General features: G+C 38.3%; 1 protein-coding gene across 1 annotated transcript in view; it reads right to left on the bottom strand.

Moving 5' to 3' along the window:
* Nucleotides 1-26,650, bottom strand: part of TM9SF2 (transmembrane 9 superfamily member 2) — a 58,066-nt gene that overhangs the window by 7,909 nt on the left and 23,507 nt on the right. The window contains exons 5-15 of the mRNA XM_060079972.1: nt 22,304-22,433; nt 19,806-19,930; nt 18,799-18,910; nt 17,656-17,735; nt 16,723-16,831; nt 12,566-12,698; nt 10,146-10,265; nt 7,340-7,397; nt 3,982-4,141; nt 2,058-2,209; nt 721-832 (exon numbers count right to left, since the gene is read on the bottom strand). Coding sequence (XP_059935955.1) covers nt 721-832; nt 2,058-2,209; nt 3,982-4,141; nt 7,340-7,397; nt 10,146-10,265; nt 12,566-12,698; nt 16,723-16,831; nt 17,656-17,735; nt 18,799-18,910; nt 19,806-19,930; nt 22,304-22,433 — 1,291 coding nt within the window. The remainder of the gene's footprint in view (nt 1-720; nt 833-2,057; nt 2,210-3,981; nt 4,142-7,339; nt 7,398-10,145; nt 10,266-12,565; nt 12,699-16,722; nt 16,832-17,655; nt 17,736-18,798; nt 18,911-19,805; nt 19,931-22,303; nt 22,434-26,650) is intronic.

Below are 26,650 nucleotides of genomic sequence, written 5' to 3'. Positions count from 1 at the left end.
CTCAGGAAATTAACATTTTAAAGTTAAGCTCTAAATAAATAAATATACTGAATTAGGATACTATCTTAATTCAATCTTAAAGAAGGCTACATTCGATTTAGAAATACAGGTCAATTTCTACCTTAGTAACACATATTTACAGAAATTACTTCAATTACAGTTAAGTCCCCTACATATGAACCTTCAAGTTGAGAACTTCCAAAGATGCGAACGTGCATCTGGTTCCAGCAAGGAACCAGCACCTGAGCCATCAGCGTCAGGCGTGAGCGACATTGCAGCTTGCCCTCCGTCTCCTGTTGCTGACGATCCTTCAGCTCTACCGTCTCCCACCTCCTCTCCCTCCTCCAGTCAGTAACTCTTCTTGCCTGTTCACTCGATGCCAGCCCTTGTACCCCAATTGCTGTACTGTACTACTGTACTTTTCAAGGTGCTGTACTGTAAGATTTAAAATGATTTATTTTTTCTGTTTGTTTTTTATCTATTATTTGTGTGAAAAGTATTATAAACCTATTACAGTACAGTACTATATAGCCGACTGTGTTAGTTGGGTACCTAGGCTAACTTTGTTGGACTTATGAACAAACTGGACTTATGAATGCGCTCTTGGAACAGAACTCGTTCGTACGTAGGGGTCTTACTGTAATAGTATTCAAAGTGGCCTTATGCCAAATTATAAATACTGTCCCCAAATTAACGTAATTGAATATTGCTAATACATACCTCTGCACATAGGTGGAAATAGCAAAGAAGTATAGTTGCTTCAGAACAGGTAATAACCAAAATGATAAAGACCAGGAACAGGAAGCCAAACATGTAATACATCTGGTGTGACCTATAATCAAACATGTCAAGATGAAGCTATTAATATTTTCTCTTTGACACAGTAAATGACACAATCTTCTCATTTTTCTTGAACTGAAAATGTTTGCTTTTTCTCCCAACTAATCAAAGGCAAATTCTCGCAGATTTAGATGGTGATGGGGCGGGGGCGGGGCAAGGGGAGGAAGGGTGCAGCAGTGCTATTGGACTCTGCCCTCCTGTTCAGGGAGAACCTAAAGCTCTTATTTATTCAAATACGTTTAGCCCGTCTGTCTACTGGTGAGTCAGACAAATTTGATAAAACAATTAATGTGAAGACAGAGCCAAACTAAGAAACGGTTACATTTGGTACATATTGTTTCTTATCATATATGATAAAAATCAGTTGAATCTGGAAAAAACACTAACAGTCAGGAATGAAAGACAAGTTCTAATCACTAAAAAGCTCCAATTTAGTTCTGACAATGCTACCTGGAACCTTGGTACTTTCTGTAACATATGTCAATGTGATCAAATAAGGATCGTGATATACTGCAATGTACACACCCTAACAGTGAGGCTCAAAATTGCCACTATGTGCTTTCCCATTCGAACAAGAAATCAGAGAATGAAGGGATCTTGGGATAAGAAACGACTTTGTGATTTCTTTTTCCCCCCTTTGGCTGTGCCATGCGGCTTGTGGGATCTTAGTTCCCCGGGCCCTCAGCAGTGAAAGTGCAGAGTCCTAACCACTGGACCACCAGGGAATGCCCAAGAAACGACTCTGAAGGTTGTCTAGCTCAACCCTTCCTCCAATGCTGGCTTGAATACCCTCTATCAAGAGCTCAGAGAACCTCCTCTGAAGCACTACAGATGACTTATTAAAGAGCACAGGTTTGGAGAGATTTAGGTTAATTTTCTGTCATACAGAAAATGTAGCTGTGTGACACAGGCAAATTACTTAACCTCCAAAATCTCATTTTCACCTCTGTAAAATGGGGTAATACCCACTTTACAGAGGTCTGAGAATTAAGTAAGAGTAAGAAATAATAAGCACTTGATTAATAATAACTTATCACAATTCTTCTTTCTCACACTGAAAAGATAAAATAACCTTTTGTCTCTTAAGATTTCTGATAATTGGAGAATGGCTTACATTTATAAGGTATAAATAGTAATCCATATAAACAAAAAGAGAAAGCTAGTACTACATATAATGGGAATGGGAATAAGAGGACTTGACTTAGTCCTTAGCTTACCAGATACTATTCAGGATGAAGAAAAGCTGTATAAAGATGCACCCAAAGGGCAAAATCCCTCCCATGATAATACCAGGTAACGGCTTTGTGTAGAAGGACTGCTCAGGAATTTGACGTGGAATCTGATTGGTTCGAACTGGGTGTTCAATGGCCTTCAGGAAAAAAACAAAAGAAAGGATTCAAAATTATATATCTATAATCTAGTACAGAAAGGAAAAAATTCTTCTCTGTACTAGATTATTTGCCTGCTTTTTCTCAGCTTCCCTGCTGACACGAATGGCGATACAAGTCTACCTGAGTCATCCAAGTGACATTTGTATTTAGAAGCAACAAACCAGATACCATCAGGTACAATATTCAGTCTGTCTTCTGGAACAAGCCACCACTGTTTCCAGCAGTGATCCAATGACTAATGGCTTTAGACAAGTAAGAAACACACAGGAGGAGATAATATAGTACTCAGAAAATAGTACTTAATAAAAAGGTAGAGTTAAGTTTTTCCTTTTAATTACATACTTGCTGTAAGAAATCAGCTGGTTCTGAAACCGTGATCAATGTATTTTTTTTGGAGATGGACAATGTCATCTTTATTAAAATTGCTCAATTTTACTAAGACTTAAGAACACGAAGAAGATAATGATTGGCTCTATGAAGCTTTATAATCCTAAATTATTGGTGATGTTCTCAACTATTCTCCCTTTCATAACACACTACACGGTAGTATAAAAACAAATGGAACCTAAAGTACCTAAACATAGTTACATAAGAGGAAAAAAGAGTACATATGTAGAAATTCATTTCCTTGCAAAAAAAGTTCAAAAACATACTTTTATAGTTTTTGTGATGACATATCAAAATTTAAAACTTGATATTCTCATTGAGATTATACTACTGTGGACTAGATTATTTTACATGTAGGTATATGTGTATATAGGCAGAGGACCACTAAATCGTTCTTCAACTTTTATATTTTTAGAATTTTAAGTACTTATTTAATCTATGTAATTAAAAAAATTTTCAAACCATATCAGTTTACTACTTATGCTATATAGATTTTAAGTCATAAATTAAACAAAATGCCAAAGAACTGAAAAATCTTTTGGTAGCCTGGCATGGTAGGTGCAGTGGAGACTCTGAAGTCTCTTAAAAGTCAAAGTAGGTAAGTTTCTTCCAAGGTTTTTCCAGGTCCCCTCACAAAGTGTACTACACTACGTAATTTCTCTTAACCTTGTGGAGATACTTTCAGAGGAGAGCAGAGATAGTGAAGTGGAGTTAGAGGAGGACACTGAAGGATTCTCATTCTCCTCTTAGCGTGAGGGGAGAAAGGGGGCAGCAGAGGTGGAGGCCGAAAGACGGGAGGGAGGGCCTGAGACTTGATTCTAATATTTCTTAAAATCAAATATTAGCAGGTAAGCATACAAAACTTATTCCAAAGCTACATATTTAAAAAATTGCTACTCTTACTGTATAGTCACTTTTCTTACAGCTTCATTTCCTAACCCATACTCAGTTTTACCCAGTTTACTTTTAGTTAAGTAATATAGATTAGAAACACTTATGGCTAAGAAAAAAATGCATGTACTTTTTAGGTTAAAAATAAGTAATAATTTATTTTTAATGTAATACATTCAAATTTTTCATTAGTTTAAATTAGCATTTCATTTCCTATCCATTTTAGTTTCCATTTCCATTTACTTACAGAACTTTGAAATCTAAGTTTACATCCATAACCTCTCTCTACCACACTCTTCTGAGTACTATTTTAAGAATGACTGCAATCAAACTAGGAAGTCATCAATTTTCTATGAAATCCAGATCCCACAGGACTAGTTTGTATCTTTTAGATACCTATGTCTTTTAAGGTGGCATATGCTAATTTCCACAGTTGAGATTCATTTGAATAAGTTAACACCTATAAACTTACATTCTTCTTAAAACCAAAGTATGCACCAATAAATGTTAGAGGCACAGATATGCAGAACCAAAGAGCCAGTATGGCAACCAATGTCCCAAAAGGAATAGATGCTGAAGATCCTTCTCCCCAGAGAATCAGATTCATTATAAAGAAGTCAGCAAACACAATCCTGAAAGACACAATAGGTTTGGGTAAAACCTGAGGTGGAAGCAAAATGATATAGTAGCAATCATATGTAGTTAATATCACGATTTCTGTATTATACACAAGGAAAGTGAAACTGCTGAGTCATAGGGTATGTGAATTTAAAACTTTAGTGGAAACTGCCAAATTGCTCCTCAGATTGGTTTTGCCTGACCTAAACTCCTACCAGCAGCTTATGAAATTTACCTCTTTCCATATTTTCATCATGCTTGGGATTGTTAACTTTGTTGTTTTAATTTGCATTTCCTATTGACAACTGCAGCTGAGCATCCTTGTGTTTGTTGGCTTTCTAGGTTTTACCTTTGGTGACTTGCTGGTTATATTCACCGCTCACTTTTCATTTGGGTCGCAGGGCTTTTGCAAAGTCACATATGTGAGTTATTTATATACTCCAGCAACTAACTCCTTGTTAAATACCTTTCTCCTAGTTTATGACTTTTAAGAACCCAAACATATGTGTACTTCGTCCCTTGCAGTCATTCTTCTATGAGTACATTTTTTTTTTTTTTTTTTTTTTGCGTTACACGGGCCTCTCACTGCTGTGGCCTCTCCCGTTGCGGAGCACAGGCTCCGGACGCGCAGGTTCAGGGGCCATGGCTCACGGGCCCAGCCGCTCCGCGGCACATGGGATCTTCCCGGACCGGGGCACGAACCCGCGTCCCTGGCATCGGCAGGCGGACTCTCAACCACTGCGCCACCAGGGAAGCCCTATGAGTACATTTTTAAAACATGGCTGTAATAATACTATAATCACTTCTGTGTACCCCCCCACACACAGTTTTTAATGTTATCAAAGTGATCAATTTTTTCCTTTACCTTTTGTGTAACTTAAGAAAGCCTTTCCTAACCCGGACTCGTAAAAATACTCTTCTAAATTTTTGTCTAATTGTTACACCCGTTACATTTAGGTTTTAATCCACCTGGAACTGATTTCATGTGTGTGAGGAAAGAAGAGAATTTTTCTCCCTTCATGTGGACAATCAATTGTTCCAGCGTCATTTTACATTGTTCCTCTGGTTCGTGATGCCACGTCTAGCATGCTTCTGTGTATACATGGTCTACTTCTGTGTTCTCTATCCTGGCAGCCACAGGACCTCTCCAAATGCCTTTGCAATACTTGGTCTTCTCATCAGGTAACATGGTGAATTTGTATGTATCTCTAACAAGCTTTGTAGACTTGTCATATGGACTGTCCCTATTTTGAGAAGTTACTTCAGGTGCTGCAAAGTTTTTCTGTTGCTAATACTCCTGTGAATATAGTCTTTTCCCCACACAACTACCACTACCATTAAGATGTTTCACTTGCTACTGGTGGTATTCATAATCTTGAAATATAAGCTGATATCTAGCCATTTTGCCAAACTCTTTTACTAATTCTACAAGTTAATAGCTCAAATTTGTTTATGTTCTCTGTATACAAATTATGTCACCAATAAATAATAATATAATCTCCACCTTTCTGTTTCATGTCTTAATGTAACTAGAACTTAAATAACTGAAGCCCTAAAAGTGATTTATGAAAATGTCTCTGGTGTTTCATCATTAAATGATGTTGGTTTCGAATCAGAAATGAGATTTTTATTAATAGAAGGGAGCATTTCTCTCTCCATTAAATTCTTTTTAAATCTGGAAACAATCTTTAATATTATCAAATGCCATTTTGCTGTGCCTACCGCAATAATTATATGCAGGTGCTTATTTATAAAAGAATTTTATGAATTGATTTCATAGTATCAAATGGTCCTCCTTTTCCTGGACGAACACCAATTCCCTTTGCCCTGGGGACGTGGGTGCTTGGCTCTTCTCCGTCTCTCTACTTACCTCATCATCCCCTGGTGAACACCTGTTTTTAAGGGTGGGATGAAGATGATAAATCAGAGAAGGTTTGATCAGAGATGTAAAAAACTAGCATAGGATAATTTCCGTGAAGGCAAAAAGGAAGGAGTTTCGAGGAAAAGGTATTCCAGTGTTACACAATGTAAAGAGGTAAAGACAGGGGAAATGGTTTCTAGATTTGAAAATGGGAACATCTTTGGTAACCTTAGAGAGAAGTTCACTAAAGTGATGTGGGAAAAAGATTATGTGGGTTTACAATGTAAATATATGCTAAGAAAATCAGAGTAAGGGAGTATAGACTATTTTTTCAAGGCATTTTGTTGAAAATTGAAAAGAAATAAAGACAGCAGACGAGAAGATGCTTACAGAAAGCTCTTTTTAGAGTATGGGAAACGTAAGCATATTTGTAGGAAGAGATGAAACACGTGACCAGAACACAGAGAAAGAGAGAAATGGATTACGTCAGAGATTGGGGGGATGTTTGAAAGGCAAGATGCCAAAGGAAATTGTGGCTGACGGTCTTGGTGAGGAGGGGCACTTCTTCAACTGACAGCAGAGCGAAAGAAGACAAAGGATATGGCTTGAGGAAAGCATAAGAATTTGAATAGAACATGGATGGCTGAGAGGCGTGTGAATCTTCAATGGAGGTGAAAATCTGAGACTATTTAACCCAATCCTGTATAAAAATGCCAGCTCTTCTTTCATTTCTGGCCTGCAAATGGGACAGTCCTGGCTTCAAGATTTAACCCTTGGCCTCCTTTATTGCTGCTGATTATTCAGAGGCCAGTTCTCGCCCTCCATTAATCTGTGAGCGGGGGATAAACTGGGTTCTATTTCTAGGACCAGACACACATCAGATACTTGGTATCAGAAGCTATCTTCCAAAGCACCACAGATGTTCTGTTTTTTTATGCTGGTGGTTGTCTTTTTCATTTTTGGTATATGTTACTCTAATCTAATTAATGGAATACGCTTAAAAGTAGCTATACTTATGATAAAAATCCAAAAATGTATGCCTGCCTGAACGATCTTCAGGTGAAGATTCATTTCTGTGATTAGGTCAAAAACTTTATATGCAGCCTTACATGCCAGACTAAGAAACAGACTTTTAAGAAAAGGAATATAAAATTTCTCATGTCTAAAGGTACCCTTTCCAGATAAGACATGTAGTTGCCATTCTGCAAATGTTTATTAAATATTCACTATTTAAAAATTACATTCATTTTCTTGGGTACACAGAGACAGAAAAGATTAGACTTACAGGCCAGAAATTCTGGGAACTAAAATATGACTATGTCAAGCAAGTTATTATTGAAAATTCACTTACCCAGGACAAAGAAATGATGTTAATAAAACGTTTGTTTTCCACTTCTCACCTCCAAAGGCTGTAGAAGAAAACAAAAGTGGCATTAACATAAAGACTTTTCTTCAAAGCAAACCAAATATCCATACCTCAGGTCTGGTATTGCACAAATTAACAGACAGCACTGGGTGTCTATTCCTAGAAAATGACACTAGCAAATGTCATAATACTCCCTAATCAAATGATCCAAATCAGAGATGCACATCACAGGACTGCCCTGGATAAGTCCCACTCTAAAGATTATTTCAGCATAAAATAAATCTAGTGTCAAAGGAAAGTCATCCAAACCAGTTTTCCTTTTCTAATCTTTTTTTTTAACTTCAAAACAAAACAAACCCTTAAATTCTAACCCAGTTTTAATTAATGGGACTAGATGGAAAAAGGGTGCACTGCAGATTCTCATTTATCTTGAGGTCAGCTTCAGAATTTGTTATAAAACTAGGAACCCTCAAGCCTGACATGCAACACACTTCAATGTCCATAGTAGGTCTGAGTCTCCAGGATGCCTCCAGCACTGTAGTTTCAGGTAGGCCGTGGGTGGCGGTGGGGAGATCAGTGTGTAGGATCAGGTGACCAAGAAGAGTAGAAGGGTTACGGCCATTTGAAAGAACAAATTTACTTACAGACGTTTTACTCTCCTTTGCCCCTCTCTAATTTTTTTTCCCCACTTTAAAAAAACAATTAAAAACTTAAGTCTTGGGCTTCCCTGGCGGCGCAGTGGTTGGGAGTCTGCCTGCCGATGCGGGGGACGCGGGTTCGTGCCCCGGTCCGGGAGGATCCCACATGCCACGGAGCGGCTGGGCCTGTGAGCCATGGCCGCTGAGCCTGCGCGTCCGGAGCCTGTGCTCCGCAACGGGAGAGGCCCCAACAGTGAGAGGCCCGCGTACCGAAAAACAAGAAAAAAACCAAAACTTAAGTCTCTAAAGTAAAACAAAAAGAAAATATTCCTCTGCTCCTAGTTTACAAGTTGGAGATAAAACTGGCTGAGATCTGAAAACCCCTTTGATTTTTTTTAAAAAGTCTTAACAATTTATAAGCAAGTTTAAGTACCTCTTGCCCTAAAAGAAAACAACAAAGTATATATATATGATTTGAATTCACAGCATTACTGATAGGCTATTGTGAAATTATGAATTTTGGGTTTAATACAACTCTACTCAAAATCCCAATATATTTATTTAAACATTAAAAATGCTTCTATAAAATGAAGCATTTTTTGACTAGGGCCACGTGACAGTGTGTCTCAGAATGTTCTGCCTGATTAATATGCTACTTAATCTGTGGCTAGGAGAAATGAAGGACGGAGAGACGATGAAGGGGAGGTGTGTCTGTCGGGCAGAGAGTACGGATCAGAACTCAAGTAGAGGGAACTGCATGTGGGAAGGTAGGTGCACAGGCTGGCTGAGGAACTCAAAGAAACCCAGTGCACAGAAACAGCGAGAAAGGGGGAGAAGGCAGGGGTCCAACGGTACCTCATATGTGTTAAAATACATCTGACCACCCTAATCCTATGTCTGTTAGTAAAGAATGAAAGAAAAAAAGAACACTGACAAGATTCACAGAAATTAAACACACTCACACACACATACATGAATATAGAACTTCACATACTCTATGCATCTAGCAAAGTCTAATATTTCTATTTGGGGTTGAGTCTAGCCAACCACACCTTCAGGCCACCTATGTAACCCTACTGTGTTTTAGGGTTAGTCCCTAAACCTTATTCCTAACAGAAGACCTTGGGCAACCCTAGCCCTGCGTCAGCATCTCCCTGGCGTTTAAATTCACAGATTACCTATGGGACCGTCTCAACAGGACTACAGGATTCCTAAGCAGGGCAAACTCTGGCATTTACTGACCCCAGCAAAGCTGCTTTCTAAGTCATCTAATCATATCCCCATCCTTACTCTGTGGCTCTGATTCTTTTCTTCACTGAACTTTATTTTACTTCTGGAAAGCAAGAATACAAGAGAATCCAACAAATCATGCTACAAAAGTAACTCACTTCAGGGCTCTTTAAAACAGTGAGATCTTAATTTACTTTAAGTACAGTTTACTTTTATAAATATTAAATTGATGTAAGTACGACCTCTCTCATATAAGGTATTCCTGTATATACTACTGGTTTTATTTATTTATTTATTTATTTATTTTTATTTATTTATTTTTGGCTGCACTGGGTCTTCATTGCTGCGTGCGGGCTTCCTCTACTGGCGGTGAGCGGGCTTCTCACTGCAGTGGCTTCTCTTGTTGCAGAGCATGGCCTCCAGGCGCGCAGGGTCAGTAGTTGTGGCGCACGGGCTTAGCTGCTCCGCAGCATGTGGGATCTTCCTGGACCAGGGCTCGAACCTGTGTCCCCTGCACTGGCAGGTGGATTCTTAACCACTGCACCACCAGGGAAGCCCTATACTACTTGTTTTAATGAATAAATCAGTGATACTCGTATACTTTTTCCTTTATTAGTCTAAATATGTTTCTATGAATGTAGCAAATCTAAGTTGTTCAGCCAAACCTGTGATGTCAAAACTTAAGAAGGAGAGACGGGATGATGGATAAGCAGCACCCACATTTATTTAACCCACTGTTTAAGCATGTCTGAACGAGCAAATCTAGGGACAGTCACCCACTTCACAAGCTTCATTAAATAAGGATACACACCTATAACACATATTGTTTAAAAAGCATCAACTGCCAGACACAAAGGCTCAGACAACTAATGCAGCAGGTTCGACTCCTGATCTGAACACCCAGCAGGGTGGCTTTTACTTACACTTATAGAATCTGGCAGCGACATAGCCTGCAGGAGTGCCCAGCAGCACCCATAAGACCACAGCACAAGTCATCAGTGCTCCTCTGTTGGCAGGTGACAAAAATCCCAGGCAAGCAAAAACTAAAAAATAAAGTTATGAATTTTATTATGGTTTCCTTTGAAGTGACAGAAGACCCCTCTCATTTTTTAAACAATAAACTAAATACAACTTCATGAAAATACACTCTCTTACCAGGCAACCACACTGAAACTTAGTAATATTTAAGGCACTGTATCTATAGGATCACACATAAAGCAAGCTCCAATCTGGAAGTTTCCTGTCAGGGTCCATAAGACCCCACCTTTCCTGTTATCAGCGGAGGCTCACTGGATGCTCATGAGTGCTTTCAGCTCTTCTGAGATTCAAGTACAGCTTTTAAAATTAACATCAATAAAAAATATTCCCATTATAAAATATTCTCACTTTTTGTTCCTTTTAAAAACAATACTGAGTCCTCTGGGGTGAAAAAAACCCTGTAACATTAAAACATAAAGAGATAAGACAGAATCTAATCAAAGAACCAAACAGGGGAAAAAAGATTTCATAGTACTGTTCGCTTTGTGAACACAAGTTACTGAAGGGCTTGGTCAATGACTTGGGAAATTCTGGTTCCTACCCTTATTCAGCTAGTTCGTTTTATTTGTTCTTCCCTATATAACCCTCCCAACTAATAGGTAAAGAAGTACTATCTTATATTTATAGCAATTCCTAGCTTTAAACTGCAAGTCAGAAGTTATGGTTTTCTCAGGAAGAAATCCAAGAACAGAGGCAGGTGGCTTTCTAATCCCAGGAGCACCAAAGTTCCCAGTGTTTCCCCTGGGTGCACACAGCCAAGCACACACCATTGCACACCCTCTGATCAGCACCAACTGAAGAGGAGAAACTCACGATCGATGACAGGAAACCAGACAGGGTAACTTTAGACGGTCTACTGGAACATCAGCTAAGGGGCACCCCCACCCCCAGTTCCTCCCAGGCCTGAGAAACGGATTGTTCTGAAGCAAAACAGTCCATATTCGAGCAGTAAAGGGAAACAGTCCCTATCACTTTCTAACCTAGGCTCTCTGAAACGTTCCTTCCTTACAAGTTCACTTTCTAGCTGACCCCAGCGAAGATCGGAGAGCGGCAGAAGGCAGCTCTCAATAAAATTTTAAAGCAGAATTTCACCCTCAAGCATCCATTCTGCTCTAACGCCACCTCAGCTCTCTGGGGATTCCGTGCAATCGCCTGTGTCCAAAGCTCTTTCATGACTCGTTTTCCCAACGTACACTCTTCAGTGTAATATACTGACAAATGCTAGCCTCACCCATCACACCTGCATCTCCTTATCTAAGTTGTTAGTGGATAAATGTGTTCTAGTTAGTCTTCAAACTGAGCCGAAAGGTGCAAATCAGTAAACCCCAAACTTATGCAGGTGCCAGACATCCGGCATTGATAATTCTCTTCCCAAACACTTATGTGGTTAATTGCATCATAAAAACTTAGAACAATTTTACTAGTAGAAAATGATTATAGTATTAGGTATTTAATATGCAATCAAACATAAGAACAAATGTTTGCTAAAGAAATTATTGAAAGGTCAGTGGTTTCTGAATTCTTCTAGTAACATTCATGCGTTACTGTTCATCACTAGCACGCAACAATAAAGGAAACACGGGGAAACGAATGCATAATTCAGAAAATTCTTTTCATAAACATTTTTTTCTCTTGTAACTAGGAAAACTGAAAGACCATGGCATTAATATATTTCCAGAGAAGAGTCTCAGAGCCACTCCTGCAGCTGATGAATACCTCTAAGGGATTTCTATTTTTTAAAAAAGAGAAGAAAAAGATTATCCTAATTGACAAAACCTTAATAAAATCTCTGAAGATTTTCAGGTGGCACGAGAAAGAGAGACTTGTTGTGTGGGAAGGTCTTTCCTGAACATTTTGCTAGAGAAAGAAAGAGGTCTTGCTTCCTAACTCCTGCCAAGATGGAAAGGTATACAAAGAGCTTCCTGTCCCATCCCCTTCTCCTTTCTCTCTCAGTAGAAGCCAAGAAATCTTACGCTCTGGTGCGACAGGATAGTCAACCTGCGTGACCCTGCTGCCAGGCCGCCCAGACTCAGACCCAGATGGTCTTTGAGGATCTAGTCATCTGCAGCTCCACTGCTCCCACAACAAAGGCCTGGTCTCTACGCAGCTGTGAGGGAGACATGAAGAGTCAACTTCTGGCACAGCTAACCTTGCCCCAGGTCACTTATGGCCAAAGCACACAGATTCTGAGAACCAAAAGGACTCTCAGAAACAACCTGGCCTAGCTACAACTTAGGAAAACTGGATTTCAAATAATTATTTAGAGAAAGTAATTTCTACTTTGTAATTTTCACTTAACACTTACATAGAGTCACGAAAGTCATAATTAAAATCTGTGTCCCTGATCCCAGGAAGACTGACAGCAGCATTCCTTTTCGGGGAGGACGGAATATATCACCATGAACTAGCTTCCAGCCAAATTCTTCCTGGGCATCCTCCTAAAAAGGGAATAAAATCGGTTCAGTGCCATGTGGTATCGCCAAGAAAACTAGATAGTTTGTTCAGTGTTGAATATGTGGATATGGAAATTTAAAAAAAACCTTACAAATGTTAATATTTATTTCAGTTTTGAAGTATAAAGCTTGACTCATGGAGCTTTATATAGCTTTCTTGAATTATTTTGAAAGGAATGTTGTGTGTTAAGGTCTATAAATATAGTTACTGAGAAACTTTAAAAAGAAATACAAAGATAATGTGATACCTAGTTCTAGTCTAATAAGTCAAGCTTTATGATCCAATTTGATGGCGATTTTAAGTCATACTCTATTAGTCTTCTTAACCTACACTTACTGATCTCCAAAACAAGCAAATAGTATTAGGTCTCACAGCTACTTTGCTTGTACAGTAGGCTTGGCTGTGAAAATATTAATAAGCTTGTGTCACCAGCCCAAACTGCTCCCCTATCTCCAGACACACATACACACACCTGCCTAATCAACAGCTCCACTGGGTTGTTTAATGGACACCTTGAACAGAATTATCCACAGTGGAATTGATTCTCTCTCTCCCCGACTCTACCTGCTCTACCTGCACTCTCCCTCAGTAGATAGAAGCTCTATCCTTCCAGTTGCTCAATCCCCAAAACCTTAGAGTCATCCCTGATGCCTCCTTTTGTTTTTTTCACACTTCACATACAATCCTTTAACAATTCTTACAGTTCTAGCTCTAAAATATATCCACAGGATCCACCACTAGCCCCTGGTTCAAACCATCCCTTCTCACCTGGCTCTCACGGAATTCACTAAACTAGTCTCTGTTTCTGCTCTTGTCTCCATTCAGTTGATTCTCAATACAGAACCAGAAAGATCCTTTTAACTAATCAGGTGGTTCAGACCAGAAACGTGGGGTCATTCACTGGCTTCTCTCCCTCTTCCACCCTCTCCACAGTCAACCGGTCGATCAGCATTCCACCCCACCTCCTGAACACCCTCCGAATCTATCTGCCCCCTTCCCGACTTCTTCCCTGCCACCACCCCCGATCTCTGGGAACTCTCTAACAGTCTCCTGACTGGTCTCTGTGCCTCCCATCTTGCCCGGCTCCAAACGATTCTCCACATAATGTTCAAAGCGATTTTCCTAAAACATGAATCTGGCCATGTCACTGCTGTTTAATATTCTTCAACAGCTTCTCAATGACCTTCAGAATGCACAGCTTAGAAGTTCTTCAAAATTTGGTCCCTGGTATTTTTTCAGCCTCCTCACTTAACATTTCATCCAGGGTACATCTGTATCCCTCCCCCAAATTCCCACTCAAATGTCTATCTTTGCAAGTAGTAGACAAGATTTAAAAACTAACATTCTAGTATTTTATAGTTTCACATTTTCATTTAGATCATTAATCATTTCAATATAAGCAATAAAGTTGGAATCTACCTTATTTTTTTTCTAGATGGCCACCCCTCTTATCCAAAACTATTCATCAAATCTATTTTTTCTTTGTTGATACACTTTTGTTAACCTCCAAATTTAGACTCATTATTATTATATATAGAAAATATTTACCTGGAATTTCTTCACCAATCCTCCTAAATCTCTCTTTAGGATTGTTATTTATTTTCTACTAAAGTATTTCTATAGTAATTCCTTCAGGTCTGACAGACTGATTCACTGCTAAAGTATTTCTACAGACATTCCTTCAAGTGAAGGTCTATTTGTGGTCAACTGGTTTTGTTAGTCTGAAAAAGGTATTTCATCTTCATTTTTGAAGGACAGCATCTCTGAGTACATGATTCTATGTAAGTAGTTAATTTCTGTCACTACCAATTTAAAAATATTATGTTTTGAGCTTTCATGGCCAACTTAATTGTTTTTCCTTTGCAGATGTTCACTCTTTTTCCCCTCTGGCTGATTCTAAGATCTCTTTTCTATGGTGTTCTGTGGTTTTGGCCAGTTGATCTAGGTGTGGATTTCATTTTATTTATTCCACTTTGGATATATTGTGTATCTTTTATCTATGGATTCTTATCTTTCATCTGTGCTGGAAAATCGTAGCTGTTACTTTTTCATATATCTTATACTCTGTAATTAATAATCTTAATATCTGAAATCTTTGGGACCTGGTGTAAATTTGTTGTTTATTGTAAACTTTTGTGAATTTCTGATTAATAGATCATACTTTATTCACCTTAATTGGGGGGAATCCTGCAAATCCAAATTTGAGAGACTTTCCTTCAGAGTATTTCTACTCGATTCTGCTGAGAATCAGAAGGCATTTCCTAACCTAGAACCATTTTGCCCCCCTTCAAGAATCCAGGCTTAATACACAGGAGATCGAGGCTCACCATGACCCAAGGTTTAATGTCCCAATTGGTTAAAAACTTGATATAAGCACGGACCCAAAGGAGAACTTCAATTTCTCATGCTTGTACTGCTTCCTGCTCTGGCCTCACTCAATTTGGGGGGATGGGGTGGATTTGGGGGAGTCCTTGGATACCTTTTTTTTTTTTTTAACATATCATAAGCCCAGCAATGAATCAAGACTGGTACATCAAGGGCTAATTTGTTTATTCATTCATTCAACAAATATCTGTTGATCACCAACTATATGCTTGGCACTGTTTAAAACACCAGAGATACTACAGTGAGTGTAACAGAAAAATTCCTCTTCTCATGAGTACACCTTCCTTCTCATTGGAAAGACAGACAATAAACAAAATAAGTACAATATATAGTACTGTAGATGGTGATAAGAAGTATGGATGCGGGGTGTGGGTGGAGAGGATGTAATTTTAATGGGCTGGTGAGGAAGGTCTCACTGGGAAGAGCGTATCTCAGTGAAGACCAGGACGTGAGGGAGCTCTCTGAGGGACGAACACTCGAGGAAGACAGAAAAGCAACTGTAGAGGCCTGGAAGTGGGAACCCGCCTGAGGTGTCCGAGGAACAGCAAGGCAACCAGCATGGCTGGAGCGGAGCTCCAAGAGCTACTGCAGAGCCTCACGGGCCACTGTAAAGACCATGGCTTCACTGAGTGCAGTGCGAGTCACTGGAGGGCTGTCATTGGCAGTGAAATGACCCTGAACAGATACGCTCTGATGGCTATGATAAGAGGCTGGCAGGAGGGAAAGAATGGGAGCAAGACTGGAAATAGGGTTTCCTGGCCTGTACCCCAAGGCCACCTCTGTACAAATAAAGAAAAAAAATTCCGTTAACTCAGCAATGATTTGGAATTGTCAATTATGAAGAGTACTGTGAAATTATTTTAATCAAATAGTTAATAAGGCATACAATCAATAAAATCATGGAGAAGAAACCGTGGAGCACAAGTGCTAAAGAGCTTCTGAACATTCATATGTTCTTTTTTTCTAATTAGAAAAGGACAGAGAGATGGGGGGAGCGAAGAAGCCGGGGAAGAGGAAACAATGGAAATCTGAGTTTTACGTATTCATTACAAGGAGTGATTCTTGTGGAAATTTTGTTAAAGAGCTGCTAGGAAATTAAAAAGTATAAAATGTAAAACATTATGCAACTGAAAATGCAAATAAATGAAGTTGAGGCATTCATTACTTTGAATCCACCAAAAGGTTGAAATGATAAAAATTCAGTTAAAATTAATTTAAAACAATGAAACATACACACATATAAAAATTGCTTGGGAGCCAGTCTACTCAACTTTGCTGTTTACAAATGGAATGTCTGCTGGCAACAGACAGTCTGACAGAGCGGACAGCACGTACGTGAAAAGAGGGCAGAGCTGGGGCTGTGCACCTGCCCCCTCTCTGCACCCTCCGCTCATGCAGGTGAGGCTGTGAACAGTTCAGCTCCGAGAGCTGCGGCCACTAACTTTCTAGAGAAAACCAATCCTTAAGGATCATTTTCTTATTTGAAAATGTGAATTCAGGGTAACTTTTGAGAAGAATGTTGTAAAAGCAGATTCTGTCTAAAGCTATTATTGAAATTTTTTCCAAAGAAAAAATAAAGACTATCCTTGGCAGACCAGAGAACAGTTCAGATGTTTCACTCACCGTAGAATCCATCTGATTGTATCTGGCAATATCTTTATGCAGCGTCCGTAGCATAATCATAGCCACCATTCCAGACAAGAAGAGGACAATGACCAAGGAATTCATGATGCTGCAGAAATAAGCATGTGTGGATTAATCTACAGCTTAATCTTCGGAACAGCAAAACTCTTTAAAAACTATTTATTGAGTAACATTAAAACAGCATTAATCAAATTAAAAACTTGACCTAAAATCCAACAAATTCAATGAACTGTGTTCTGCTACACGGCCTTCTAGTGGATACATAACTGTATGTACTTATCATAACATAATTTTGTGGTCTGTTGAGAACTAGAATTTTTTTTTCTCCATGCTCAACATTAATAACTACTGTGCCCAAATTAGGGCAACATAAGCTGCAAGGATCAACAATGGACTGGTCTGTACCCTCAAGAAATCTACTGAAAAACAGTTACTCAGTAAATTAATGAGTATCAAAAAAGATTAGTCAGTAAAGTAGGAAAAGGAGAGCGATGGCACCACGAACAGCTCTCTAGATAAAAGTTCTAAGTCAGGCTGAGAGGATAATAATAATAATAATAATAATAATAATAATAATAATAATAAACAGTCATAACAGCTGCAGCGGCTTGTCTACTGAGCCCTCCTCCGTGCCAGGTAAGGTGCTCAAATGCTCTGTTTCATTACCTCCTTCAATCCTCAGAATAGTCCCATGAAGACAGGCTATTTCTAGATAAAGAAATGGACTCTGAGAAACTGGGTGATCTAGCCTGACTCACAACCAGCGACTGAAAGCCAGGACTGAATCCAAGTCTATCTAATTCAAAAGCCCAGCGTTCTGAGTAACTGGAGAATCAGAGTGAATGGGATGTTCAAAGGGACAGAGAATAAAATAAGGACAGAGCATAAAGGAGATTAATTCTATACTCTTACCTAAACCACTGAATGTGGGTATGAGGCATAGATTCCAGAATGTAGTCCCATCTAGATGCCCATCTGATATTCTTATCTTCCTAGAGGGATTTAAAAACACACACACACACTCTTTAAATAAGAATTTGCCAATGAAGCATATTAGGGATCCAAAAATTTCCATTCACAGCTTAACATTCCAGTCAATAGATACAATTCCTCATTATCATAACTTGGGTTAGTCATGAGACTTATGGACCTAGATTTACTCAAGTCTCAGGAAAATTAGGATAAAATTAAGCAGTAAATAAAAAATAAGAGTTCCTAAAAGTATCTAGTTACTTGTATTTTTTTTAAAGTCTTACTTTAAATCTTAATTAGCAAAGGCTTATTTTAAATGTCAAGACTTAGAGCTTTAGAGTATTTAATTATTTTCAGAAAATTGAGTGGAATAGCTTATTCTTTATTCTCTTTGATGCTATCTATCTATACCTATGAGACATTTAACCAGACCAGAGTCATAACCTAGGTACCCTGAGCATCTGGCAGGTGTCACCCACACTGAGCTCTTAATACCTAGAAAGCAATATGTACAATTTACTGCACCAGGCTTGCAAAATCACACACTATTTAGGGACAGTAAACGTCACAACTATATTGGATTGCCAAGATAGTTTATTAAAAATAGAGGTGGAATATTGCCCAAGATTCTCATAAAATGAACTTTTACTTTCCTCCTAAGAAAACCCTCCCTTGAATTACCTAAGGACCTATATAGATTATCTACCATCAGGAAACTCTCCATTTAAGCTTACACTCAAATCCTGATTTTAGAAATGGTGCTGTTTGCCCAAACGCTTGTTGCGTATCTTTGACACTTTCATACCACCCTTCATGCCTAACTTCTACCTTCTGCCTTGTTTGTATCTCTTATGGCTTAACACTTTTAATCAGGCTCAGTTCTCCAATTCCCCATACTTCTTATTTAAACGAAGACTTAGTTCTGAGGGCAATTATGTTGCCTGGTGCACTGACAAACTTTTCCAAAAATTAACTCATTAAAAGCTTATCTATTTGACAAGCTAATCATATTTTTAATTAGTTTAAGTAATATGAATTTAAAATCAATTTCTGAGTTATACTAAAGATAAAAATCACACTCACCTGGAAGCTAACAGAATAAGTATAAGCAATTCTGATCTCCCCAGAAGCCTTGTTACTTATATCCATGGGGGGTCCAGAGCAGTCTGTTTTATCTGTATGGGTGTGCTTGAAGCTGTGGGAAGAAACATTTTGGCAAGCTGCTGATAAAATAGTTTTTTAAAATGGAGTAAAGGTTAGAGATTTTGTACGTATTTCACAATGCTGCTGATAGTCAAAAGTGATTCATATCACACTGAAGAGTACAAATACTTACTTCATATAAATAAATGGCTTAGTTATAAGTGTACAAAATTGTTACTCAAAATAAGAACCAAACTTTGGAAAACATTACTTGAAGAGCATTAAATAATCTTTAAAGAAATCAAAACAAACACTGAGGGAGTTTAAATTAACTGCCATCTTATTGTGGCATGCATTGCTTTACCACTAGTGGCACAAGAAAATGGCTGTATCAGTTGGGTGGGGGAGTGGGGAGTCATGGAAAGAAAATACTCAATCAAAGAAGCATCTCACAAATAACTGAGGAGTACTTTCACACTAAAACAGCTGACAATTTGAAGAGATGCCCTTTCAATGACTTGTCACATACTGGCATCTAACACTGCATGGAGACTTTCGAAATGACACACTATCAGCTCATTTGGGCCTCTGAAAGCCGCAAATATCTGAAGTAATGCTTTCCACTGGAAAAGGGAACATGGTCCTAACCACTTATGTTCTCCATTCCAAGCTGACATAGAAAAGCTGTCAAAAATTGACTGAAAAACAAAACAAAAATGCACCTTGGCTACTTACCATGACAGGAAAATAAGTATTTGTATGGTTTCTCTGGGCAACCCATAACTCAATAACAAATCATGCTAAAGGGAGTTTTAGTAAAATCAATTAAAATACCAAATTATATGCCAGAATACTGATTAAGGAAAAAGTTAATTGGTCCCCAAATATTTATTCTTTGGGTCTAAATTTCACTTACAGTTATTTATTTTTATCTATTGTATAATTACCTTTTTGGTTCAAGTTTAGCAGCCACTAATCTTGCTCCCATGGATCCAGTTTCAACAACATGGTAGTATATTTTGATGTCAACATGGTTAAAGATGTAAAATGTATCTCTTTCATGGAATTCCGACTGTGGAGCAGAACTTAAAGTTAGTGGTAGAAAACTGGCTATAAAAGAGTTGAAACATAAAATTTTAAAATGAGCCAAAACAAATAAGAAAATCTGAACTTGGACAGAATTTTAATCCTTCCCCACGCCTCTCCCGTTGCGGAGCACAGGCTCTGGACGCGCAGGCTCAGCGGCCATGGTTCACGGGCCCAGCTGCTCTGCGGCATGTGGGATCTTCCCGGACCAGGGCACGAACCCGTGTCCCCTGCATCGGCAGATGGACTCTCAACCACTGCGCCACCAGGGAAGCCCCTAAAGTATAGTTTTTAATTGAAATACAATGTTGTGCTAGTTCCTTGCGTACAGCAAAGTGATTCAGTTATATATATATTCTTTTCCACTGTAGGTTATTACAAGATATTGAATATAGTTCCCTGTGCTACACAGTACAACCTTGTTTATTATATTTTATTTATAGTAGTTTGTATCAACTAATCCAAAACTCCTAATTTATCCCTCCTCCCCTTTCCCCTTTGGTAACCATAAGTTTGTTTTCTATGGCTGTGAATCTGTTTCTATTTTATAAGTTCAGTTGTATCATTTTTTTAGATTCCACATATAAGTGATATATATTTGTCCTTCTCTGTCTGATGCACTTCACTTAGTATGATAATCTCTAGGTCCAACCATGTTGCCTCAAGAGGCATTATCTCATTCCTTTCTATGGCCGAGTAATATTCCATTGTGTGTGTGTGTATACACCACATCTTCTTTATCCACTCATCTGCTGATGGACATTTAGGTTGCTTCCATGTCTTGGCTATTATAAATAGTGCTGCTATGAATACTGGGGTGCATGGATCTTTTTGAATTAGTGTTTTTATCTTTTCCAGATACACGCCCAGGAGTGGGATTGCTGGATCATATGGTAACTCTATTTTTAGTTTCTTAAGGAACTTCCATACTGTCTTCCATAGTGGCTGCACCAACTTACATTCCCAGCAACAGTGTAGGAGGGTTCTCTTTTCTCCACACCCTCTCCAGCATTTATTGTTTGTAGACTTTTTGATGATGGCCATTTTGACCGTTATGTCTGAAGTCTGGGAGAGTTATGCCTCCATAAGCTTAAACTCTTTATAAGCCAAAACTAACTGGCAGAGGTACAAATTACACTTCTTTAATGTTTTAATTTTTACATAAAACTTTAAAAGTGCCTGACAAGACATCTCTTATTGTCTAGCTTTTCCCTTAGAAAATAAAAAAAGTAAAAATTTAAATATTATACGTTATGAGCATGCTAAATGTTACACATTTTAACACTTTTCCTTCATGAAAGTTTAAAACTTCAGAATAAACCAATAACCTAAATTATTCAAGAGTCCTTGGTCAACTCTCACAAAAGCATTAACCAAATAACCAGTTTCATGATTGAGCTCATGCTAACTTCTACTACCAGGTCATATTCATTCAGAGATTAAATCAGGTTGACTTCATTATACAAAATTTAATATATATCCCCAATAATTTTGATTACTTTCTAAATTAATGTCTTCATTATTTTATTTTATTTTTATTTTTATTTTTTTTGTGGTACGCAGGCCTCTCACTGTTGTGGCCTCTCCCACTGTGGAGCACAGGCTCCGGACACGCAGGCTCAGCGGCCATGGCTCACGGGCCTAGCCGCTCCGCGGCACGTGGGATCTTCCCGGACCGGGGCACGAACTCATATCCCCTGCATCGGCAGGCAGATTCTCAACCACTGCGCCACCAGGGAAGCCCTATTATTTTATTTTTTGAATTGTCAAAGAATGGCCTCAAAGATTGATATCTTTTAAAAAAGGTATAATACCAAACTTTTACAATACAATATTCTATGGACTTAAATTCGCAATACAAGTTTCAATGGACTTATTATGAGATCTTTTTGGCAGTCAACCATGAACTTTTTTTTTAATATGTAAGATTTATGAATTTAACTTTTAACAGAGTCAGAACATACAAAGTCCTATAGCCCATGTCATAGTGTTTAGCATATAAGAGACACTGCCAGTAAATGTTGAACTGAATCTGAATTTTTTTATTTCTAGAGTTATAAACTGTTAATCTGGCTTAAATTTAAAGACTAGGTATGGGAATTCCCTGGTGGTCCAGTGGTAGGACTCAGCGTTTTCATTGCAGCAGCCTGGGTTCAATCCCTGGTCGGGGAGCTATGATTCTGCAACCTGCACGTTATAGCCAAAAACATAAAAAAAGGACCGAGTAGTTGTCCTTCGGAACATCTGAATTGCACTCATTCGATGAATATAACAATTTTTGTAAAGATAAAGATTGACTCCTTCTACCAAAAAGCCATATTTTAAAAAATAGCATAGAGTTAGTTTATCACAAACTTACGTTAATAACACAGGCATCTTTTGCATGGCCTTTATCTGTAATGTAACAGCCAATAGGAAATCCAGGATTACAGAACCTCTGACCATCTTCAACATCATAACACCATGTTACCGGCATATTATCCACAATCCTACGCACAGAAATAAAAGTCAAGTTAGAAACCACCAAACATGACTAAGAATTACTTCCCAAATCTGTGTCAATACTTTGTAAAATGTAAATGTCTAAAAATGCCTTAAGGTGTCAAAACTACAATCAAAGAATTTTGATAAAATGTGGTACTTCATAAGTAATAGTATTGTGCCAATATCTGACACACTGTAGTGGGAAAAAAAATCTCTACACCTTCTTTGAAAGGGAGTAAATTAAATAAATTAATTTACTGCGATTGCTAAATATAACAATACCATTATCTAGACACCTAAATATAATTTACCCTCAGTGAACACTCAAAAGCTCTAAACAGGTGCAAAGCAATATATTTAGTTCCTTGGGAACAGTTTATGGAATAGTATAGAAACAAATGTCTTTTATTACTCAGGTAATTCAATAAAAAGGAGAAGAATGTAACTGCAAGATATAGGGAAATATTCAACTTAAGGGCCATGCGAAAAACTGAAAATAATAGTATCATCTATTAAAACCGTGTAAATCCAACTTATGTCTAAAAGAAATGCTGCTATAAAGTTAGAGAAATAAACCTTTCAAGCTCTATAGTGAAAAAACTTTTTTAAAAAAAAGGATAAAAGTAAAGAATAAAATTTTGTAGTCCTGTATAATTAAATTAAAGTGCAAGCATGGGGTCTCCTATGCCCAAAACACATCACAGGATACAAATTTTAAAAATTACTAAAAATATACTAGCTGTATTTCAGTCATAAGACAACACTCCAGGGCATGTTTTACTTGTGAATTAATGTATGCCTTAGGAAGTAAAATTATGATTCTATATTCACCCAGGGTGTACGTTAATGACCTAATAAAACAAGTCTCGTCACACTTAAATGCTATTTAATAGTACCCAATATACTAAATTTTAGAATCACTTATGCTATTAAGTTGCTTATTATTATAGCCAGCAGGCTAGTAGTTCCCATGAAAAGACTAAAATATCAGAAGCATGAAAACCATGTTATATAATATAAATAATTCAGATTTTTTTGAGGACTCAAGAATCAGTTAATTGCTTTAATTTTTTAGATAGACAATGAAGTTCAGTCAATGAATATATACTAACAATATATTAATTTTAATATCTTTACACTATTGTATCAGAGAGAGTACTACATAAAATTATAGTGTTAGTTACAAAATGAGAATTAAGGGGCAATTTAGGTTTTTTTTAAAGGTGAACATCCTAAATGTATCATTTACATAATGCCTTGACATAACCTTTGCCTGGCTGGAAACAAAAAAACCCCAACAAACCCTTGGAAATAAATGTCAGAAAACTTAAAGAATATAATTTTCAATTACTGCCTTGCTAAGTTGGGAAGTAGTAGCTACTGAAATTCATAACACCAAAAATATTTAAAAATTCTATTTTCAATCTGATGTAGTGAAAGAGTATAAGAAGAGGACTCAAAAGGTTAAAGGTCGAATGACTGGCCCCAATTTTTTACCATTAAGGACTGCCTTCCATTATTTCCCTCTACCCTCATGGGCTCCATCTGAAACACTTCTAGCAGTCAAGCTTCATTTATTAACAACTCAATTTTCCCAATAAATTAATTTCTAGAGTTTCTGATCAGAATGGAATAACCCATGTTGCCACAATACACTCAAAAAAAAAAAAGTGCAGCCAAAAGCAAAGAAACTTGGTATTTAGGTTATTCTTCATAGTTTTTTTGTTTGATTGTTTGTTTATTTGCATTACGCGGGCCTCTCACTGTTGTGGCCTCTCCCGTTGCGGAGCACAGGCTCCGGACGTGCAGGCCCAGCGGCCATGGCTCACGGGCCCAGCCACTCCGCGGCGTGTGGGATCCTCCTGGACCGGGGCACGAACCCGTGTCCCCTGCATTGGCAGGCGGACTCTCAACCACTGCGCCACCAGGGAAGCCCTCTACATAGTTTTAACATAAGTTAATTTACACTATCTAATTGGGGTTTTGAATTTTTGAAAATAGCACATCATTCCCCTTTGTCAGCCTACTGGGATCCAAGATTGGCATTCACCAGACTAAAATATCTTCAAAGACCCCTCTCTGTCCAATAAGCCAGAGTCTGGAGGTTTTATGGCACTAAAAAAATTTAAGTACTTTGATAACTAGTTAAATAAATTACACTTTTATAAATAAAATGTCACAAAGACTTGGAAACTTAGGCAAAAAGTATAATCACAAACCTTGCAGAGTAGAGGGAATTCAAGTGTCTGCTGCTGGTATCAAAACATTTGTCAGGGGACTTCCCTGGTGGTGCAATGGTTAAGAATCTGCCTGTCAATGCAGGGGACACAGGTTCGAGCCCTGGTCCGGGAAGATCCCACATGCCGTGGAGCAACTAAGCCCGTGAGCCACAACTACGGAAGCCTGTGTACCTAGAGCCCATGCTCAGCAACAAGAAAGAAGCCACTGCAATGGGGAGCCTGCGCACTGCAGCGAAGGGTAGCTCCTGCTTGCCGCAACTAGAGAAAGCCTGTGTGCAGCAATGAAGACCCAAAGCAGCCAAACATCAGTAAGTAAATAAATTTATTAAAAAAAAAAATCAGTCAGTCTCAAGAATCAATAAGTAGCTTAACGTTATGGACAGAGTAAGCCAAGAAGATCCTCAAATTACATTCTAAAGTCCCAAATAAGAATTAAAAGTATTTATCAATTTAGATATGAAAATTAACTACTGTTAATTAACTGACTGTTCTCTATAATGAGAACAATGAGTTGGTGCACTAACTAATAACCAGTCATTTTAATCGTTCAGAAGGTAGTGTGGTTAAAGTGTTATGGGGGAAGAACTACAGTTCATTCATGTGATGGAATGCTATACAATTACAAAAAGAATGAGGTAGGTATCGATCTACAGATGTGCTTTACATGGAAAAATGCCCATATTTTCTTAAACAAAGTGATCAATTTGCAGAATAATGTGTACAAAAATTCCACTGTTATTTTAAAAGGTACATACTCTTTTTTTTTTTTTTTTTTTTTTTTTTGCGGTACGCGGGCCTCTCACTGTTGTGGTCTCTCCCGTTGTGGAGCATAGGCTCCAGACACGCAGGCTCAGTGGCCGTGGCTCACGGGCCCAGCCGCTCCGCGGCATGTGGAATCTTCCCGGACCGGGGCACGAACCCGTGTCCCCTGCATCGGCAGGCGGACTCTCAACCACCGCACCACCAGGGAAGCCCGGTACATACTCTTTTATATACCTACATGTGCACAGAAATCTGGAAACAGGGCTTCCTGGTGGCGCAGTGGTTAAGAAGCTGCCTGCCAATGCAAGGGACATGGGTTCGAGCCCTGGCCTGGGAAGATCCCACATGCCGTGGAGCAACTAAGCCCGTGCGCTACAACTACTGAGCCTGAGCTCTAGAGCCCGCAAGCCACAACTACTGAGCCCACATTCCACAACTCCTGAAGCCTGCCCGCCTAGAGCCAGTGCTCCACAACGAGAAGCCACGACAATGAGAAGCCCGCGCACTGCAACGTAGAGTAGCCCCCACTCAGCACAACTAAAGAAAGCTTGTGCACAGCAACAAAGACCCAACACAGCCAAAAATAAATAAATAAGTTTATATTAAAAAAAAAAATCTGGAAACATACAGGAGAAATAATAGTGCTACCTCTGGGGAGTAGGATTAAAGAAGTTGAGGATAGTAGAAAACACTTTGTCTAATCTTTCATATTTCTAAGGGTTCCTGCTATTTTATCTCTGTCAACTCTGCTCTCTATGCTTAAAATCAAATTACATAGTAAAAATGTCTGAAGTCAGCCAAGGACAGAAATATACTCAACTAATGGTTCACATAAATGCATCAATATGAATCAAATATTTTCTAAATGTGTAATGAACTGATTTAAGGACTAAAGCCCATTGCCTAGAATTACCAGACTGTATATCTGTGATATGGCTTAGATTTTTTGTTAATGGATTCAGACCTGAAATCATAAACTTTTCTGATTCAACTACAAAAATCACTATTCACCAGCATTGTTCTCGTTTATTTTTTTAGGCAGAATTGTTTAAGTTTGCAACTATTTTAAATTATTCTTCTTGTTATTAGGCATCTTGGGATCAAAACAGTACCTATGTTAACTGCATCATAAATAAGTTAAAAATATTTCTAAGTACTTTATTGTCAGGAATCTACTGAAGAAGAGGTGCTTCTAGTATTTTTGAGAGGAGGACTCTGAA

Source organism: Mesoplodon densirostris, chromosome 17 (assembly GCF_025265405.1).
Source record: "Mesoplodon densirostris isolate mMesDen1 chromosome 17, mMesDen1 primary haplotype, whole genome shotgun sequence".
Taxonomy (NCBI): domain Eukaryota; kingdom Metazoa; phylum Chordata; class Mammalia; order Artiodactyla; family Ziphiidae; genus Mesoplodon; species Mesoplodon densirostris.
This window is presented reverse-complemented; position numbering and strand designations above follow the sequence as displayed.